This window comes from Aphelocoma coerulescens, chromosome 3 (assembly GCF_041296385.1).
Source record: "Aphelocoma coerulescens isolate FSJ_1873_10779 chromosome 3, UR_Acoe_1.0, whole genome shotgun sequence".
NCBI lineage: Eukaryota > Metazoa > Chordata > Aves > Passeriformes > Corvidae > Aphelocoma > Aphelocoma coerulescens.
The window spans coordinates 46,144,232-46,166,743 of record NC_091016.1 but is presented as its reverse complement, the minus strand read 5'-3'; the positions used below and the strand labels follow the sequence as shown (position 1 = coordinate 46,166,743).

Here is a 22,512-nt window from a genome sequence, read left to right as displayed (position 1 = left end):
GAAATTCTCCAATACGCTGGGGAGATTATTCCAATGACTGTTCTCATTGTGAAAAATTTTCTTCCTGTGTTCCAACTGGACTCTCCCCAGGATTTACTTGTACTCATTACCTCTTGTGTTTTCCAGGTGGCTCCGTGTGAAAAAGGACTTGACTCTAATAGTAGTCCTTAAAATGATACTAGGTTTTGGACATAGAAAGCAATGAATCCTTTTTCATATCACATTTTTTATATTGTTCCTTTTTCTATTTCTTTGGCACAGCCAGTAGATAAACTACTATAAGAATTGAATAGGAAAAGTTTATAAAAATTAGGGTACAAATATTCTGCTAAGTGAAGGGTTTTCTGCCTTTTCATCACATTTGTTTGAATGTGTGGTGCTTTCAATAACACATCTACTTTTCCTTCTATTTCTAGGTGTTGCTTAGCACCTACAATATTCTGAATTCTAAACGAGAACAGTAATGTATAACTCTGAAAATGTTGAAAAGGTGAACTGAAATCAAATATAGATGTATTCCATAGCATCATAAAATAGCAAGTAGTTTCTGGTTGCTGGAATTTAACTGCTAAGTAGTCCATGTAATTTAGGCCTGATGGTGCACTGGCTTTTTTCCCTTGCCCCATGTGGTGCAATATTTAATTCACTGCCACTGAGCAGACAGTATTCAGAAAAATGGATGGTGATATCAGATCAGAGTGCTGATTTGCTTCATTATTTTAACAGTGCTTAATTTTCCCTTCAGGTTTCTCCTTGCTATGACCTGCATAAGATTCTCTGAGCCCAGAAGCTGATTTTTCTTTCTATATTAGCTGCTCAAATAAAAGAGGTTAAGTCTTCTGGCAAATCTTGCTTCTGATTTCTTAAACCAATATGGTTCAACAGAATGTTATTACTATCTCTGTATTTTTTTATTTTAGGTAGTCTCTACTTTCATTAATAAACCAGCTTTAGCTTCCTATGTAATAAAGTGTACTATCATGCTGTTGCTTTCTTCTTCTTGCTTTTTCGCATTCACTGTGATTAGGGGATGAAACACTGTTGCTCTTCCCCTTGATTTCCTTTCTGTTTCTGCTGCTTTTGAGACCTGGACTCTGTTCTTGTGAAAGGGTTACAGCAACAGTAGAATAAGACTTGGTGAGCTTTTTTTTCCTCTCTCTTCTGGGAACTTAATATGTTTATTTGCCTGTTTGGAAGGTCATCTCTAATGTCTCTACATTATCCATGAAAAAGTATTTCCCCCATAAAATTGGTGTGTCATCTGCGCTTTTACATGGGTCCTATTGGTTTGAAGAGATATGCTGTGCTATGCACTTTCTGGAAAACAGTTTTATTTAATTCATTCTTCAAATTAATGAAACAAAAGTGTCCCCTTTATTTTTCCATCTGATGCTGAAATGCAGCACAGTTAAGGAAAAAGAAAACAAATTGGAAAGCCAACTTTTTGGTTTCTGTTGATCATTAGTAGAAAATACCTTTTATTGAGCATTGGGCTTGTGTGAATCTCTTAGGGAATGGCATCAGGCAGTCTATTATCTGCTTGATCTAAATACACAGCAGTTAGACAATTCTGCTGTTATTGTATCCACAAGAGGCTCCAGCGGTTCATGAGTAAAGGTGTGTGTCTCCAGCTAACATAAAAGTTGGAAGTTCAAACTGAATCATACATAAGGGAATGTGAAGAATTGCTCTTTGTGATTGATATGCAATAAGAAAATACCTCAACACCTCAAAAGTCCCAACTCATGGTTAGCAGGAAATGGAAAATTATAAATTTGTTGTCAAGAAAATCTCAAACAGAAACCTGTCAGAACCACTGAATGGTTTGGGTTGGAAGAGACAATAAAGATTATCTAGTTCCCACCCCCTCACTATGGACAGGGATGCCACCCACTAGATGAGGTGGCCCCATCCAGCCTGGCCTTGAACACTTCCAGGGATGGGGCATCCACAGCTTCTCTGGGCAACCTGTGCCAGTGCCTCACCACCCTTTCAGTAAAGAAATTTTTCCTGACATCTAATCTTTTTGTTTAAAAGTGTTCCCGTTGGCCTGTCACTATCTGCCCATGTAAAAAGTTCCTTCAAGTACTGAAAGGCTGCAATGAGGTCTCCCCAGAGCCTAATAAGAGGATTTCAGAGTAACTTAAACACAGTCATCTTTTCCTTCTTCATAATTTATTTTAGTCTTCCCAGCTGACCTTCTAGTTAGCCCACAGCTCTCAGCACCAAGGGATATTTTGTTGTTCATTCAGGATGTGCTGATTCAGCCTTGTGAAATTCAACTTGAGAAATCAGGGGGAAAAAAAGAAAAAAAACAGGTAAAAAGGCTTGAATGAAAAAAAAAAATTATTTTCATTTCCTCTGCTATGAATTCATTTTCCCAAGTTGGCCAAAACCCATTTTCTCTAAAGAACCAGTCCTTATTACTGGGTTTTATAATTTTTGGATCTTCTCAGTTCCCTTTGCTCTAGTATGACACTAGTGAAGGAAGATACTTCATAATCTACTTTACATACACTTGCAGTATTTCCCATTGGAATATGGAACACAGGCATTAATTTGGATCAACACATAAGACAGACAATATCTCTAGAATCATTAATAATAGATATTCTCAAAAGAATGTTTCTTGAGGCGTAAAACAAATACATGAAGAAAATAAAAGTGACATTGACATAAGCAGTTGTATCTTACAATAGTAACCTAAGGCAAAACCCAAGCACTCAAAGAAATAGTTAGAATTCTACCTCTTTTCTCAAAGAAAAAGCTGCAGACTTAGCCCATCTATTGTCCGTGAAATGTAATTTGCTATAAAGCATTAATCACCCAAGTTCTGGGAAATGCTTGGTGATATTCCCATCCAGATCTCTCCACAATTAAGATATGATCACAACTCTTTTTTATTTTCTCCTTGTACTGTTTTATCACTTTTTTTACAAAGGTGGAGGATTAGTTTCCTCCTTTAAACACAAGCCAAATTCAATTCAAATGTGGTCAGAAAAATGTTACAAAACTGGTGCTTTGGGATTCCATGTTTGTTATTGTTCCATGACTTCCATATGAAATCTATACAGGGTACAAATCAAAGGATGTTGTTTCTTTTTCCTACCTGCTCTCTTTGAAAAGTTATCCTGAGATCTGCTAATTAAGCTTTCCTGAGACTATTATCTACGCTGTCGTCATCAGTAGTGATGTTCAATCTTTCAGAGTTTGTTTTTGTTTTAGATAAAGAGATGGAAGAAAGCTAAGATAGATATCCATCTGTCCTTTTAGATTTTTATTAAGTGAAATACCAAAATAAACTATTGCTATGGTCATATACAGAATCAGAGAATATTCTGAGTTGGAGGAGACCCACAAAGATCATTGAGTCCAACTCTGCAGAGAATGGCCCATGCAGGGATCAAACCCACAACCTTGGCATTATTAGCACCATGCTCTAATCAGCTGAGGCAATCTATGGAATTGCCCAAAGTGCACATTTTACATCTTTTTCTGAAGTATGTAATTCTTGATATTGCTGAAGAGAGAATAGTAGGTAAGATGGAGTTCTTTTTTGTCAGCTCTCCCTTTGTTTCTAAGCTAACCCAATAGCTTCCAGCTTGCAAAAAGAACTGGAAAAGGACCTGTACTTTTAAAAGATCGACTGGTATAACTAGGCATATAAATGTGCACAGCAGCCAAGATCAAGCAAGAGTGGTTGAAAAGGTTTGTGGGGGAATTTTGTTTTGTTTAAGCAGCTCTTTCCGTCCTTCTTATTCCCTCATATGCACTATGTCCTCAATGTGATTTTAGCACAGCATCAGGCAGTGAACTGAATCAGAAGCTGATCCAAGTTTAAAAAAAAAAAACAAATAGAGAAGGACAGTAGAAGGTGAGAAAAAAATGAAAGACAGAACAGGGTCTGGTTAAGCAAGCAAAACTGCCAGAAGAGATGATCATTAAAACAGGATATGACTGACTGACAGTTTATTAGGGGTTTCCAAGGTTGTGAGTTTTTTCATATATACCTATTTCTCTTTTTAAACTCTCAGTCTAATAACTTTTGAGCACTTCATTTGCCTAGTTATTAATTTCATTATTAATTTCTTTTAGATTATTAAATTCTTTAATGTTATGCAGTATTCTTAGTTGGAGAAGTTTTAGAGTGACAGACATGTTTTGGATATTGTGTTAATGAATGGAATTTTTGAGCTATTTAAATGGATTTTGTTAAAATGCTAGGGCAACAAGTTGTACCAAAAAAAAAAAAGAAGACCTTTAATGTCAACATAATATTTTAAGGTTGAAATAACTGCTTTGATTGAATATTACAACTGCAGTGTCCTTGCTCTGACAAATCTCTGCTGGCTGATTACTGCTTCACTAAGGAGACAGTGTGTTATTAAAAATTCAATTAAAAAAAAAATGAATGCCAGATTTTTGTCCTTTAAATTGCATTGCATAAGAAAGAAAGTGTGGAGGGAGAAGTACTGAGAAATAATGTAAGAGAATGAAGAAAAACCACTCAACAGAAAAAAGACCATAATAGAAAAAGTGGTAGAAGAGAGAGTGGGAGAATGAGGGTATAAAGAGCACTAAAATATCTGTAGAGGAATCTTTTGTAATTAAAAGTGCATGTAATAATTGCATATACAAAATACAAATTTTAAATATTGTTTAGATACAGAAACAAATGCTTCAGAACTCTTTCTGTTTCTCCCAAATGTATTCAACTGTCTTTCTTGACATTTCACAGCAGAGATGGCCAACCTAATGATGTTGCAGTTAGAAAAATAATTTCTTGACAGACTAACTACTTTCTGTGTAGGCTGATGTTTCTGTGTGGTTCATTCATGATACTGGAGAATTAGGTGTGGGTTTCCAGAAGGTATCACCCAATAAAGAACAATTTTTCTTGCAAGGTGTGTTGTGGAAAGATCCATACAAGTCTTTCTTGAAACCCCTTCAATAATGGTATGTCTTCTAAAATCTCTGTAATTTCTAGTTATGAGGTAATATTTTGATTTTCTGTTCTGTATTGTGAAAATTATGAACAAGTTGTGAAAGACATCCTGATTTATCATTGTTAAACCTCCCATAAGATCCTTATTTACCCTGCCATTTTCTAAGACACAAGATCCGGAAAGACTGTCTAAGAATCGCCTCTGATGAGGACTGAAAAGGAGGAGGAGCTTCTGTATATGTGAGACCATCAAATGGTCTAATTTTGGGCTAAAATGGCTAGCAGTTCTTTTGTTTTATCATGAAAGACCACAATAGTCATGAGGTCTTCCACAGGCTTTCTCTAAATCTAAAGTCAACAGTTAAATGTCATTTTTGGAAAGAATGGGAAACTCATACTGTGTCTACATCTCAAAGCAGATTTAGATTGAAAATTGCATTACAGAGAAGAAATAAGTATCAGTCTTCATCAGTAGCATCATCTTTCCTGTTTCTGATTATAAAAATATTTTGGAGTACCTTGTTCGTGAACTCTCTGTGATCATCAAGTTTGACCCTGAATTGCTACATGAAGAGTGTGTTTTAGCATTATGTGTGCAAGTGCCTCTTGAGTGTTGAATAGTCTTAGTGCTTGATTTAGTAGTGCTCCCTCTGGAGATTTTTTACTTTGTGCCAATAAACCTGACTTACTTAGAGCTTTTGGCTCTGGTCCACTATTTCTTTGTTAAGTGTTTAGAACTTGTAAATGTTGTGACCCGTTTGGCAGTGCAAGTAATCCTAATTCCAGCAATTTACACTTGTCACTTTGCTTTACACTCCATTACTGCACACTGAAATTCTCCACAAAATGGTTTGGAGACTGTTTAACAAATAACAAATTGGAGATAGAAGGATTTTGTCCATTATGTCACAATTAATTATTTATTGGGATTTTGGTTTTGTGTTGCAGAACTGTGACCTGGCCCAGCAGAGCATTGTTCATATTGTTCAGAATCCACAGAAAAACAGTCAGAACAAGGAGGAGACAGAAGATAACTGTGTTGGAGGCATTCTAAAAGCCTTGAAAAGAGAACCTGAGAGTCTAACTCGCATAGATCTCAGTAGCAGCATCCTCCCATCAGTCTCTGCAGGACTGGCAGTTATTCTGGATCCTGGAAAAAACATAGTTTCACTTCCCTCTGAAAAAACAGGTAATTCAGTGACTTAGTACCTTTCAATATACATTTCTAAACATGTGTATTTTTCTTTCTTAGGGTGAACAGTTCTAATTCCATACCACAGGGGAAAAGCCCTTAAAATATATGGTTTATTTTATTTATTAAACAAAAAATACAGCAATATTAAGAGTTGATAAGCATCTGATGTGTCTTCTAGCAAAATTATTTTTCTTTGTGGATAAAATGAGTGATTTCTTATGTAGTTCCTGTCTCTAAGTTGTATTATGCTACTATTTTTACAAATTATTATAAGATGGCAAAACCCCCAGAGGTCTATGAGAAGGCAAAAAATAGTGTCTGTAAAATTTCCATTATAGAAGTTTCCTTAACTAGAATTTTTGGCAGCTTATGCCTTGCAAATGTGTTTAATTCCCAATCTGTTGTGATGTTTTCATACCCCTACATTTTATAAAAAAATATTTACAATGGATTTAAGATTTATTAAATCTTTGCTGGCACAACACATGATGGTGGTGCTTCATACTATAGACATTAGTAGTTCTTCATCCACCAAATGATTACTAAGACTATCTTCTTTGTGAAAAAGAATCTGAGGCACAAGTTACTGCAAAATGGGTTCTGCTATAATATTTAAAATAGTTCATGATAGAGAAGCTCAAGTCAGAAGCAAATATAAGAATCTCTTAGCAGTTACATGAATCTCAGAGAAGCCTTCTCTTTACAGACTTTACAGACTTGTGTTGCCCCAGGGAAGATACATCATTCTGTGCAATACCAGATTCTGTTGTGATTTATCATAATAGTCCATCAGAGATGTCTTTTTAGAAAGAACAGTACACAAATATCCTTTTTGCACAGTACAGAAGGTAATACCAAACATGTTTATTCAGAGTACAGAAGATAAATTGTGAATGTGACAGAGATACCTCTATGACTAACCTGACCACAGAAATCATCATGCTTAACAAAATGGCTACTAAAACTATTAAAATAACTTCTAGAGAATTTATTAAGTAGCTCATGCAGAAAATATACAATCCTTGGGAGGGTCACAGAAGTATTCCACAACTGACTTGGTCAACCTCTCACTGCCAACTAATGATGAATGAGTGCAGTTCAGGAGCAAATTAGTACCCAGCTTAATGATGCACATCTCCCAATCTGAATGAGTAATGAGATAAGAGGGGCATGCTGATTTAAATCTGGTAAACTAGGGACAGTTTGAGAAGCAAGGCAGAAGTGTGAGCTTTTCAACATTACCATGTATTTATTTTTTCACTGCTGTACATGATACGTACAGGGATTTAATATCTGTGCTTGACTTTACAGAATAGTTTATACATGTGTAAGGACTTTTAAAATATGTTGTGTGATGTGGTTGTCCACAGACTATGAGCTCTGTGAAGCCAAGTACAAACTGATAGGTGTCTTCTATTGCAGCAAGTATTTTCATGGCAGAATGAAAACTGAGGAAAAAAATGTACTGATAAAATATGTGGATTAGTTTTATCTGTGATTAAGTTATAAAGGCTTTTCATCATAAGAAGACAAGAAAAAGAAGAGCCACTTTAATGACTGATAGTTCTTTGTGGAAGGATGTTAATATTAAGTACTTTTTAAAGGCCTTTTAACTTCTTTCCTTGTTTTGATTCTCAGTACGAAAACTTGTCCTTTTGTCTGTTCAGCTCCACCCCTTTGTTCAATATGGGGAGCTATGTTTTTCCTCGGCAGGAACTCAGACTGCAGAATCCCATTCCCTCCCTTTTTTAAATGTATGACTAATGTCAAGCAAAGTTTTAATATGAAATAAAAAAGTTAGTTCAAGAGAATCTCTTTTGTGTAAGATGACATGAATGTTGTTACTTATATAATTCCCAGTTTAATTCATTATCAGCTGATTTATTATTTTCTCTGAATCAACTAGATGTGGTCATCATTACTTAGGTTTTCTATTTTCAACTTTTAAATCAATATTCATCTGGTCAGTTACAAAAAAAAAGTTCTGATGTTCTTTATGTAGTCTTTTCAAATGCTTGCATGCAAGGCACCTCTGTTTCCTTATCATTCTATGTTCTTCTTTTCACAGAAGAGTAAATAAAGTACTGGTGTATACTGACTTAGGTGTGCCAAATTGTAAATTCTAGCAAAAAGAGGGATTGATTGTTTTCCATCTAGTTAGGAAATGCTTAACCAAAAGTTAATATATGTTAAAACTTTTTGTCTTTCCAAATAATACAAGTATCAGTTGAGGCAGATCAAACTGGGTGTAGATTGACCCTCAAATTAGTATTTATACATAATACTAATATATTTATGCATAATACTAATTTTATATACATATGTAAAACCTTGGTATTGTTAGCGATGCATAAAGAGATGAATGGGTTTCCATTCCATGTAAGAGTCTGATACATGAAAGAGACAGTAAAAAACACTTAGAAGGGAAAGCCACAATTTAAGGTGTGGATAGCCAGAACTGTGCACACTTCTGAGACAAGCCCTGATGAATAAAGAAACCCCATATCAATTTAACCAAGGAAATTGCTGACACTGTACAAACAGTTTTTGAATAGTATTCTGATGATTGTGTGTTAAAAATTCCTGTGCCCTGTAATTGATATTACATTTTACTATAATTCTTTTACTCAAAAAGCCTAAAAGCATAAGAATTTTTATGTCAGATCTGTTTGATGTAAATGAGTAGTCTAAAGTCCTGAAATATTATACAATTATTTCATAGTTTCCTAGCACTTATAATCTCAAATTAGATCCAGGTTGGTTAGTGTTATGGTGTACATCTACAACCCCATTTGTACGTGGTGTTAGGCTGAGTACTACTACCCAGTACCAAGCTGAGAACAACTGCAGCTATTTCTTACCCCTTTTTGAGAATTCCATCAAAACATGAGCACTAATCCATTCGAAATGGCTTCCAGTGTAGAAAGAATATTTTTATTGTCACTCAGAAACATGAAGCTCTGTAAGCTTTCAGCAACTGCACCAGACAAAACTAAGACAACAATGAACTTGTTTTCCCATGATCTATTATTGCTTTTCTGTGTTACAAATCCAAATACATAAGAATTTACTATTACCTTAAAAGAGAATAAAGGATTCCTAAATTTTTCTTGTGTCGTTTAACTGCATTTTTTTTCAAAAGAAACTAATCAGTATAAAGTTTTTTTTCCTTTGGCATCTGTACAAATCATTTGTTGATTAATTATAAAAAATATACCTTAGGTCCATGGTATTGTAAATTAGTTTGGAGAAGGAAAATCAGTATTCTGTGAAATTTATATTTAGTTATTAGGTCCTTTTTCCTAGAATTATCAAAATTTTGTTCCAAAAACAATTTTCCAGAGTGCTTACGCTGACCTTTCTTAAATTTCTTGAAATACTAGTCAGCATTTCCTGGTGGTTACGTGATTCTTATGAAGGTCCTCTTTCACAGATATCTATTTGAATAAGATTCCTATTGCTCTACAAGAAAAAGTAGTAATTTACTTAATATGCAACCAATGTATTCTTTCAGTAGACATATCAAGTAACTAGTAAGGTTACTATTTATTTTTGGATTTGGTGCCATGACAGTTTACTTTTGTATTAGGATTAAATGACTTTTAATGTAAATGAAAATTCATCATGCAGCACATTATGATCTAGCCTATATTTGATTCAGATTTTTGATATTATTTTACAAACTTTTAAATATTAAATGCAAAACTAATTTGAGGATCAATCTACACTCAGAAAAGGGAAAGTATTAATTTACCTTTTTTAGAAATGCAGAATAAAGTACCAACTCAGAAATAATATACTAGTCTTGATTCTGGCAAATAATTTCTGGAAAGCAAGGCTGCATTTGTCTTCATTACACACTGTGTAAATTTAGTGTATGTACAATTCTGTTTTAAAGTTCAAAACAAATCTTTACAAAATTTCTGCATGGACAGCTGTCTCTGTGCTAGTGGTGAGGTTCTGCACATTGTTAATCGTTATCACTGTGCATTCATGACATACATTAAACGGTTAGACTTTGACTTAGACCTTTTATCTTAAATTTGTTGTCAATGTACAGTACCATAACCTGATGCCATGTTCATTGCACTGATGTGTTGTAGTGACACAAGTTGAGTTCATCAGGCCTGAGAGCTCTTTTAAAAGAGAAACTGGAACTGAAGTACTTGTCTTCCTTCCTCTCCATTTTTCCCTTTCTTATTTGATTTTTTTTTTTTTGACTTGTCCCTGTCCTGAATCTCCTTTGTGCTCTTCACTGCTTCCATTGTTTTTTGTTTTGCCAGCTACTGTTCATGGGTGTTCCATACTTGCAAGATGTTCTGCCCATTTGCAGTCCCTCATGCATTTTGTTTTGTTTTGTTTTACAACCTTTTGTCACATGGATGCCTCCTGAGAAAAAGATTTGTGCAACTACACACCTCTTTGTTCATTTGGTAGTCACGCTGCTCACATACTTAATGCAAAATGCTTACACACCATGCCTATTTCACAATGTTATAACATGTTTTTCAGAAGTAACCATCTTTTAAGTATGTTCATCTCAGGTCTAAAAATCTGTGTGTATTAATAGACGAGTATAACAACAACATTTTCATAGTGTAAAGAGACATTAGATTTAATTTTACCTCAATTGTACTAAATATTTCTTAGGTACTGAATGAGAATTTTTCAAAAATTTTAAGTTCGCAAGCTTTTTTGGTAAATGTTGCATGACAGAAGTTTTTGAGCTGTAATACATGTTTGAAGCTGTGAGATCCAGAAGGGTGTTTATTGATGATCCAATGAGAGAGTGGTGAGAGTGCTCTAGCTCCACTTGTTTTCAACTGCTAAAATATATTGCAATTATAGAATCATGGAATTGTTTAGGTTGGAAGAGACATTAAGGTCATTGAGTCCAAAGGTTAACACATCACTACCAAGTCCACCTCTAAACTATGTCCCTAAGTGCCAGATCTGAACTTCAAATACCTCCAGGAGTGGTGATTCAACTCCTTCCCTGGGCAGCTTGTTAATGTCAGTATATATTAAATTATCCTTCTTGATGTTGTACTTTCATGGATTATGCTCTATGACTATGTTCAGAGGTAGGGAAGGCATGCCCCTAGGAAAATGCTTCCTGTTAAAAATAGGATAATGTTTCTGAAACAGTATTCTATTTTTTTTTTTATGCACAGCAAAAAAGAGGGGTTTTGGATACAAATCACAAAACTACAGAACTGCTATTATGCAAGATCAAACATATTTACTATCTAAAACTACTTCTCTTCTTTTAATACTTTCCTGTTTTGTATACAATAGTTCAAAAGAAGAAAAATGTTATTATAGAAAGTTTCATTTAGAGAAGGAGTATTCCCCTTTTCAAATAATCTCCCATGTACCCCTGTCTGATTATTCTTCATGTCTGTTATTTGGGCAAGTTGACACGAATGGTAATGGCATTTTCTCATCTGGTCTTCTTTGGAAAAAACAGTCTCCAGTGTCAATTCAACGGTTAACTGGAGAACAGAGGGAGAGTTTTAGCCCAGCAATTAACTGTTGCTAATTCTGTCAACATTTCTTTTAAGAGAGTAAAGCTTAAGAAAACTATTTTGCTTCCAGTAGGGTTATGAAAATGTCATTACTAAGTCCTTGGAAGTTTTCTCTTATGTATATTTTATCATCTGTTAGGGTTATTAACCCTTGACAATTCACTGCTGCAATACTTCCAAGTTCTATATATAAAAATTGATATCCCTTCTTCACCTTCTAGCAACAGCACAAAGTGATTTTATGACATTAGCATAATGGAACCTTTTCAATAAAATGATAAATTGAGCCCATTTCAGAAAACAGAACGCACACTTGATAATTTATTGCAGCCAGTGCCATGCTGGAGACCTCATTCATATCATATGCTTTTAACACTGATGAGAATGGTGCCATTTTCCCACATTTTACCATCACACCTTGCATGTCTGTGAAATTAATTTGAGAGGAAAAATGTAAAAAATATTCTTTTCTGATAGAGGCTAAAGTTCTTCTGGGAATGCTTATCTTTACATGACATAATTACCTCTCAAGAACGTGTCTAATTGCCTTATTGTTTTTAAAGGCCTTCCATGTTAATTGAACAGTAGCATTTGCTGTATCCCCTGTGTCAAGGGGTGGAGTGGAGCATTGTTCTTGCAATGAATTTTGATTGTTTATGGGGGACAGTGTGGATGGACTTTATTCTGCAAGTGTATCACTTGCCTCTCTGTACCACCAGTTGGAGGTGGTAAATGTAGGTGGAAAATATTCTGTACTGATTAAACAAAACTATGCATTTTATGTTTTCTAGAATAACTGCTGACATGAATTTATTACTGATGCTACTCAGAAAAATAGGAAAGTAACACTAAGGAAACATCTCTTATGTGTAAAAACATGATAATAGAGTTTTAGGGTGATGCCTTTTTGACAGGAAGAGTCCAATTATGAAGCACAAGTAAGAATCATAAAAGCATAGAATGGTTTGAGTTGGGAGGGACCTTAAAGCTCATCTAGTTTCAATCCCTCTGCCATGGGCAAGGGCACCTTTCACTTGAGCAAGTTGCTGGAAGCCTGATCCAACCTGCCAGGGTTGGGGCATCCACGGCTTCTCTGGGCAACCTGTTCCAGTGCCTCACCTCCCTTATAGTAAAGATTTTCTGTCTTATATCCAATCTAAACCTACCCTCTGTTATTTTAAAGCCATTCTCCTTTGTTCTATCACTGCGTGCCCTTGTAAAAACTCGCTCCCCAGCTTTCTTGCCGTCCTCTTTAGGTATGGGAGTGCTTCTATAAGGGCTCTCAGAGCCTTCCTGTCTCAGAGCCTTCCTGGGCAGAGCAACCTAAACTCTCTCAGCTTGTCTTTATAGGAGAGGTGCTCCAGACCTCTGGATGCACTCCAACACATCCACATCCTTCTGTTGGGGACCCCAGAACTGGATACATAACTCCAGGTGGGGTCTTATAAAAGTACAGGCGGAGGATCACCTCCCTTGCCCTGCAAGACATGGTTCTCTTGATGCAGCCCAGCATACAGTTGGCTTTCTGGGCTGTGGGCACACACTGCACATCATCTTCTCATCCACAAAGGCCCCAAGTCCTTCTCCTCATGCCTGTTCTCAACGCATTCTCAACCCATGCCCAGCCTTTACTTGTGCTTGGGACAGACCTGACCCACGTGCAGGACTTCACACTTGGCCTTGTTGAATTTCATGAGGTTTGCATAGACCCATCTCTTAAGTCCCTCTGGATGGCATCCCTTCCCTTCAGGGTCTCAACTGCACCAGAGCACTGCACCATTGTCCATGTCGCCAACAAAGGTGACCCCTGAGGAACACCACTTGTCACTGGGCTCCACCTGGATGTTTCTTCATTCTACCTATCTGTGCCTTTGCCTTCTACCACTTGGGTGGTTTGGCCAGAGCACTTGCTGGTAAAGACTGAGATAAAAAAGTTGCTGAATGCCTCAGTCTTCTCCGTGTCCTGGGTAACCAGTTCTCCCATTTCTTTTTTGAGCAGGCCCACATTTTCCCTAGTCTTCCTTTTATCACAGACCTATGTATAGAAGCTTTTCTTGTTGTCTTTGGTTTCCCAAACACATTTGATTCTATCAGGACTTTTGCTGTCCTGACCTGATCCCTGGCTGCTTGGACAACCTCTGTGTATTCCTCCAAGGCTGCCTGTCCTTGCTTCCATCCTCTGTAAGCTTCCATTTTGTGTTTCAGTTTGTTCAAGAGTTCTGTATTCATCCATGCAAGCCTCCTGACTTCCTCTGTGTTAGGATTCATCACTCCTAATCTTGGAAGGGGTGATCCTTGATTATTAACCATTTTTATTGTTTCCCTCTTTCCTCCAGGGCTTTATCCCATGGCATTCTAAGAATGCCTAAAGTTCATTAAAAAAACAGTAGTTGCTGCCACTGTGCAGCTTAATGCTTGCACTGCATGGTCTCTGTTATGAGCTCTTAGCACTCGAAATGACAGGAATCATAGTCTGTGCTCAAGTCATGTGCTCAACATTCATTAATGTCATTGGGAGCTCTGTGCACACAGCAAGGACATTGGGAGAACAGATCTATTAAAAATGCTTGATCTACAGAAAGTAATTATGTGGAAGAGAGTAAGAAATTATGTTGATAGAAGGTAAAAAAATAGCTTTGCAAAACACACTCTGCTTTCTCCTTATAAATACAAGTAATTTCAGTGGGACTAAATTTGAGCTTCTGTGAAAGAAAAAGATCACTGTATTTGGCAGGGGAAGACAGATTCTCTGGTTTTGGTTTTTGTTTGGGGTTTTTTGGGGTTTTTTTAAGAAAAGTGGTCAGTATAGGAAAATGGACAGTTAATTCAGAAGTTCTAATTCATATTCACAGAAAAGCAGAATTGAAGTCAGTGCATGCTTCTGCATTGCTGTGCCAAAAGTCATTAGGATTTTACCATTAGCTTTATTTTGGTGAAAATTTCACATTTTCACCACTACATGAGTGACCATTGTTAGCAGTGCCAAGGTAGTGACCTTCATCTCCATTCACACTTCTCTCCACAGACTGACAGCTGGGATTTCAGTTGGTTTTATTAATTCTTTGTGCCTCTGGTTTTTTGTCTTTGTGTTTGTTTGCTTCTTTCTTTCTTTTAGAGAATATCTAATCATAGAATCTGAGATTCTCTATCAGCTTTATGTGGATTTCCAAATACCCTTCAGTGCAGGGTTTCTTTCCTCCTACTCTGAGGTACATTGAACCTTTTGCTTAAACCTTGTTCCTCCTTACATGTTGATCCTGAAACAACACTGCCTACATCATGCCCAGCAATGAAGATTTTATTAAGTTGGAACAGAAGATGCATATATAGTAACATTTATCATTGTAATTGATAAATATTTTCTACAAATTTCTGAAATGTTGGTGTTCTATGGGATCGGTTGGCACCGGACAGAAAGTTTGGCCTAGATAGGTCACAGCATTTGTGATCACATTATATCAAACTGAAAGGAAAATAAACCAAGAAAATATTTTCCTTGATCTGCCTTTCACGTATGAGACAGAATCCTACAGTGGCCTGCAAGTGAAACTGTCTGGAATATTTCTGAGCTGGATTACATGTGCTGTGGCACCAATTTTTTGTGCAACTGCTGTCTCAGGATCACAGTTTTCTTAGTGAGGTATCCAGGATCTGGAAGTTCCTATTTAGTTATTAATCTTAAGATTCAAAATACCATTTTCAAACACTAGTTCAGAAAAAGATTAATCTTTATATGCACTGATACACCTGAAACTGTATCTTACAAACCTATCTGTACTGTTGGCATCTCCATGAGTATTCAGCCTTAGGTCTTGAGAACATGACAGATTCTCTGAATATATAATATATTTTCAGTTATATATTATTAATATAATAGCAGTTACAATCAACTACTGCCATAACTGGTATTTGCAGATGAATTCTTCAGATTTAGTTTTGACAGTCTATCTACATGTCATGTTTTCTGCATTTCTGGAGTAGAGTATCTGCAACTACATTTCCACTTCAAATGCAAGCCCATGTGGTAGAGATATATATATGTAGTTATTTTAACTATCCTCCCACTCAGCAAAGCACAGATTGAAATATCAAAGGTGGCAGCTGCATCCTGGAGCGAAGTGCCCCAGGGGTCCTTGAAAGCCAACATGTTTGCTGAACACCATCAGTCTCTTTCCAGCTTCCATGATGCCCTGCTGGTGCAGCAGTCAGTTCTGTGGGTCTTGACATTTACCTGTCAAAAGACAGAAACAGAGAAAAAGAAACATATGGATATCAAGTTGGGGTCTTCAGGTGCAGTGTGGGAGAACAGAAGGACATCATGCTCCAAGTTGAGCCTGTTCACCATATACTGTACTCACTGATGTTCAGCTTCCTGCAACACTGCATAACTTGTCAAGGATTTTATAGTAAGCCCTGGTATACCGGTTTTCAGTGATGGCTAGCACTATTTTATTGCCTTTTTTGCTATGAAGGTGGTTTAACTAAAATTGTAAAAGAGATCAAAAGTTCACTTGAGCAACTAAAGCACCAGGAGCTACAGCTCCTCCTTTTGTTCACCACAGTTTGCTTTTTAGCTTTGTCACACAATAAATACTTGGCATATATTACTGAAAGAAAACTCTAGCTGGCAACAGCTGGTTTCTGATTTAAAGGTATAACACTTGGCAACTGAATTTTTATCTACTGCAACTCTTCCCTAATAATTAGCCTCCACTAATATTTTTTTGGAGTAGCTGAATCAAACATCAGTAGTGTTTTAAATGAAGCCTGTGCTGGAGATATGGCCAGGTGAAGGTCATGATTAACATTATCAGGGACTTTTCCCAAGCAAATTTTAGTTCTCTTCAAAAGAACGTTGTGTTTATGCTAATAATAATGAAATAAGTAGCAAAATCTCCACTGTCTTCAACTGTGGAAGGTTAAGATCTAAATTCCTGATTTGATGCAGATTAGTGGTTATGGATATTGCGTTTTTTTCTATCTTGATACCCAGAATGTGGTGAATAGCTATAGATCATCTTATCCTGGTTCCGAAATGCCATACCATTGTTCACAGTAATTTTTAACTTGTTAGGAACATAACAATGGCCATAGCTGAGCTAATATTTGACTCATCTTGATCAGTATCTTCTTTATGACTCTAGCCATTGTGAAGTATTCAGGATGGAGATGAAAAAATCTGTTTCAAACAAATCTTACCAGTCCTCAACATTTTGTCTCCTAATCTGTAATAGGAATTTTTCAGGTACACTGAATCTAGTGGTATAAATGTGAACAAACACATTTTATATCTGCTATCGAGGCACAAAGATCTGTGTTTGACCAGCACTATGTAGATAAATAAAACATCTTTATGAAACGTTGCCATATCTAAAATTAACTAATGTTCTGCTTTTCTGCACTATCTCTTCTATATTTCATTTTACTATCCCTATTTTCCTGTAGCTCCCTCTTGAGTTTCTTTCTCTGGCTAAATGGCTATAAATGTACTATAAATATGGCAGAACTGCAGGGTTGATTAGCTCCTGCGCAGATGCATACTAGAACAGGAATCTGCATTAGATACCAGAAATGTAGATATAATATCTTGTTTGTTTCCGAGATTATTGTAATCCTTCAAGAGATTCAACTAGAGATCAAATGCTTACTGATGAAGAAAGCAGGGAGGCTTTGGAATGAAATCTTGTCTGTTTAGAGTCTGCAGGAATGTCTTCTACTTCATCGTGTGAGTGGGGAATTCAACACTAGAAAGGAGAACCCCTCTAGCACATAACTTTGTCAAACAGTGAAAAGCATTGTACAAAAAGAAAAGAAACCAAACAGCTTTCTTAGGTTTATGTGAGATGTCAGAAGAGTAACAGGCTTCTGTAGAGATTAAGAGGTACAAAGTACATCTCAAGTTGAATGTACAAAATAGTCTTTAAGCATTTCTGTTTAACTTCAACAAAACCATTCTAAAAATCAATTTGCTTAATTGATTGGTGTGGCACCCCAGGGAACAACTGAGAGCTCAGCTGGCAGCCTCTGGTTTGGTGTCGCACTAATTGGGAGTAGGATAACAAGTTGCTGCTAAAGCTCTGTGCTGTACATAGCATGGTGGGGAGTGGAGGCTCTACAGTCGTGTGGTAGGAATGCAAACATAGGGCAGAGGGTGGTTTCCTAAACTGACAGGTTGAAGAATGATAGCAGGACCTGGTTTAAATTAATCTTGAGCAGAGAATTACGATGCAATCTAGTCTCCAAACTGCAATGAACATTTAATACTGATGTCACATTTGAAGACACTGAACATATAGTATAAAAAATATCTAATAATTGATAAATCAGAGAACATATTGGCCAATGAACCATATGCATATTGATAATATCTCTTACTGAGAAGGCTCACAGGGCCTACAAATTACTGCATTCTCACTTCATCATAGGTTTGCATTAAGGGAAAAAGGGGTAATTAAGAGTTGTAGTGACAGATATCTGCTTAGAAACTCCATCTTTAGTTATTTTGAGTATTTAAACTTTGGATTCATTTATTCTGATAGAGAAGCCATTTGATTCCTTGTGGATAATAAAGTGTGTTTTCCTGTTGTTTATGAAGATGATCAAGCCAACTGGTTTATCTGGCTGAACCTGCCCCAAAGGATCTCCCCAAAGTGCAGTGTGGAAAGGTCAGGAGCTGAAGATCACGGCTCTCCTATGTAGAATTATGTGTCTTGGCATAGCAAGGGGGATCACTAGATCATAGGTACCATCACCTCTCTGTGAGGAATTTTTAGATGCATTGAGCCAACTGTAAGAGTTGCAAGGATAGGATTAGTTGGTATCACTGTTTCAAAGTCTGAGACTATTATTTCCATGTTTCTTATCAAATAACAGACGTAGATGCTCAGCAGACTGTACATGTAAACATGTCAGTGAGGATTACTATGATTCCATTTTCTGCACATTTAACTTTAATGCGATGAATCTTGCTGCCTTTCAGCTAATCTGTGGATGGGGAATTCTGTTAGTAACGCAGAGCCAGAGGAGCTTTGAGGTTCAAGCTCTGAGCTTAGAGTGCATTCTGTCTTTCTCTTTGTCTGTCTTTCCTTCTTTTCCTGAAATACTTTGTTCTGTGTTTTCCTTCCTCCCCAGAAGGAAGTTAGCTCTTAGCATGTGTCACAGCTGAATTGCTATAAAGAGCTGCTGTTTACTGCCCATTGCTTAAATACCTAGGCTGGTTTTAATAGCCTGGAAAAATTGTATCCCTTTTTCCCAAATCCCTTTGCTCAATGGTTTAAAGAGATAAAGAAACCTTTTGACTTAGGTTTGTATTTTGAAAACCGTCTTCTAAATGCAAAAAGGTGCTGTGGCATATAATACATTCCAGTTTAGAGCATATGTGAGCAGGATATGTGAAATTCTAAGTTGAGCTTTTTCTTAAAAATGCATTCCTACTCTTTACAATATAGTCCTGGCATTGCATTATATAAAAATGATGCAATGATCATGCCATTATGTTGAGATAACAGAGCATGGTAAAGTGCCATTTTCACACAATCTTTTCCATTTTTCTGGACAAGCCTTTAAGAGACAGATTGTCAATATATGTGTTTTCACTTTCAAAACCAGCTAAGGATCTTCCTCAAAATATTGCTTTTACTGAAATAATGAGTTACTCATGTCATTAAATAGCACATTTCAGAAACTAAATAGTTCAATTTTAAAAGTACTGGTATTTTCTGTCTGTATTGAAAAACATTGTATCAACTGAGTTATAAATACATCTTTCCTGAGCCATTTCCATCTCTCATTTCTAAGAGAAGTAAATTGTCATTAAAATTCTAGTTCTGTGGGAGCTTCAGAGTGAGGAACCTGACATGCAGGGCATTGAAAATGAAAAGAAGTACCACAGGTCATTTGAAAAAAACATTTCTGTGGTACACTGTTATTGTGCAACATTTTGTGACACACTGAAATGTTAGAATAAAAGCACTAGCAAGTTATTTAGTATACTAATGGACAGTCCTGTGAAAGATGTATCTGTGGAATTTATGAATGCAGAGAAAAGATAGAATTGCACATGCTACTGAAAATGGAGCACATCATGGACTTTTATAGCTTTTGTACAACACTGTTTTCTAGGGCGGGGTTTTTCTGTTTGGTTGGTTTTTGTTTGGCTGGGTTTTTTTCCTTCTCGATTCCTCTCTTAATAATTCCTAGCATTCAATTTACTTTTTTGATTGCTACTGAGCATTGAGCTGACATTTTCATAGAACTAGCTATTATAGCCCCAAGATCCTATTTTTGTGTGGTAATAACTAGTCAAGACCATCACTGTACAGGTAAAATTATTTTTCCTATGTACATCACCTCACATTTATCTACAATGAATTTAAGTTTTCATTTTGCTGTTAGTCACTCAGCATCCTGCAGTCTTCAATGTGTTTTTTCCGGTTGGCCTTAATTTTTACTATCCTGAAAAATACCGAATCACCAGCAAACTTTGTCACTTCACTGTTCATTTTTCTTTTTCTCATGGTGAATACTCAAGTATTGGAACAATTTTCTTTTGGGGCTGTACTAAGAAAACTGATCATTTATTCCTGAACCTTATTTCCTGTATTTTAACTATGTATTTGAACACAACAGAATTTTGCTTTTTGTTCAGTAACAATATAATTTCTGTTAAAAAACTGCTGAGAAAGGGTTTTTTTTAAATCACAGAATCATAGAATTATTTGGGTTGGAAGGGACCTTAGAGATCATCTAGTTCCAATCCCCTTCCATGGGCAGTGACACCTACCTCCCACCAGACAGTTTGGTCAAAGCCCCATCCAAGAAGGCCTTGACCATTTCCAAGGATAAAGTTTAAATACCTTGAATAAATTAATTATCTTCTATAAGCCTTGTTACCTCATTATGTATTCCTTGGGTGCTCTGAAAAACAAACTTTTTCAGAATGTTTTGTATTCGGGTGACAGACCTGCTATAACAAAGCTAACAGCAATACTGTTGCTGCTGGTTTCCAGCCTTTCATAGTTGTAATTACTTTTGATATGTTAGATTACCTATATCTGGACAACATAAATTGAGCACTGGGGGTTTTGGGACACTGGAAGTAATTAGAGAGCTAATACAGAGAAGCAATGCAGTAGGAGTAGCCATTATTTTGACTTCTTCAACCTCCCTCCCTCCTTGGGCGTTTAGCCAGCTGTGAAGGGGGCAGTTGTGTAACCTTGGGTCACACTTTTATCAAAACAGCTGTGTGAGAAAGAGCTGCCAGAAGCCTTGTCAGAGGTTTTCACCTCACACATCCTCAGTGGGCCCACTGGCCCATGAGTTACATTTAAGCTCAGGTCCTTACCTTTGTTTCATCCCATGGCTATGTTTTTAAGTATGCTGTGTCTGGATGTATATCTTGTATATTCTTGTTTTTCTGGCCTGACCTGGCATCAGCCTTGTCCTTATGGACTTTTTTGATGACCACTGGTTTAATTTTTAAACATTTCTTAGTTTATTTGCTGACACTGTGTTCAGCTGGATCTGCTGCTCATCCTAAAACCTAGACTGCATGATCTGTGCCACCCATGCACAGACTACTGCAGAGTCCCTTGATGTGCTTAGGCTTAAACTCAGAAGTCGCTGCCTTCAGCTGCAAATAAAGCAGTCCTAGCCAGCTGTCATCACCACAGGTCACACTCGGTCCCTTCAATGATGTAAAAAGCAGCTCAGGGTGGAGCTTTGTAGGGAATATTATGGTTGGTGCATAGTGGTTTCCTCATGCACAAGAAGTATTTTTTATTGGAGATCTTTTGATATTCTTAAGTCTTGAACACTTTGTTGTTGTATCACTGTTTTTCTCCCATGTATTTATTGCCAAGCTTTCAGCAGTTTCATGAAATTTCTGGGGTTTCTTTTTTTTTTTTTTTTTATGCCATGTTTTGCTGTCTGACAGAATCATCACAATTGGGTTTTTTTCTCTGTTTGATTCCTTTACCCCTTATTGTTAATATGAGCATTAACGTTGAATTTTGCTCCTTTGTCTGAAAATCAGAGAGCAAGCTGAAGGAGAGAAAGATATATTGTGAGAAGTAAGAGAAAGGTGAAGCTTATATAGAGGTCAGGAAAGGGAATGAGACAGGAAAAGGTAATTGCAGATGTTAGATGGGTAACAAGATAATGAAGGATTTGGGTGAAATATAAAAGAAAGTGAAGGTAAATGATAATGGGGCTCAGAAAAGTAGAGCAGATGATTCTTTTGTGGTAATGATTGGAAGAGAAAGCCTAATATACTAATTTCCTGAATTCCAGGAATTTAAGATAGATCAAGTTCTGTGCTTTTTGCATTTTTTTTAATTCATAGACATCTCCTGGTTGTTTTTTCTCACACAACATTTTTCACTGAAAAGGCATTAAAAAGATATGTGCGCCATTGTCTTTATCAAGTAACTTCTGATACTCCACCTCTTGGGCATTACACTCTCTTCAGCCAAATTTCAACTCTTCCTAAATTTTTAGTCCTTGTAACAGTGACAAGTCCATTTATTTTTTCTAAATAGCTGTGTATTCCATATACTTTAATTATCTGAGATCCATAGGCATTCTGCAAGTCATACTTGAGTCTCAAGAAAAAGAATTGTGGTTGGTTTGTTGTGTGTTTTTCAGGTTTATTCTGTTTCTTATTGTTATGCATACTTCAGAATTCTGCAGCTCTTTGTCATGAGTTCCTGTGCATGGCATCACCAAGTGGGGTTCATCTTCCATAATTTTAGAGGTTTGCAAAGCAGGTATTTCTACCACACCTTGTGGTTCTAAATCCCCACAACAGAGAGAAACAGACCCTTTTAGACACAATTTATCTGACA

The 22,512-nt window shown here is 36.5% G+C and overlaps 1 protein-coding gene across 8 annotated transcripts in view; it reads left to right on the top strand.

Moving 5' to 3' along the window:
• PRKN (parkin RBR E3 ubiquitin protein ligase) overlaps positions 1-22,512 on the top strand; it is a 706,034-nt gene that overhangs the window by 218,248 nt on the left and 465,274 nt on the right. For all 8 annotated transcript variants that reach the window (XR_011149828.1, XR_011149830.1, XR_011149829.1 and 5 more), the window contains one exon: positions 5,894-6,134. Coding sequence is in view for 5 of the 8 variants with exons in the window: in XM_069010098.1 (XP_068866199.1) it covers positions 5,894-6,134 (241 nt within the window). In the remaining 3 variants the exon portion in view is untranslated. The remainder of the gene's footprint in view (positions 1-5,893; positions 6,135-22,512) is intronic.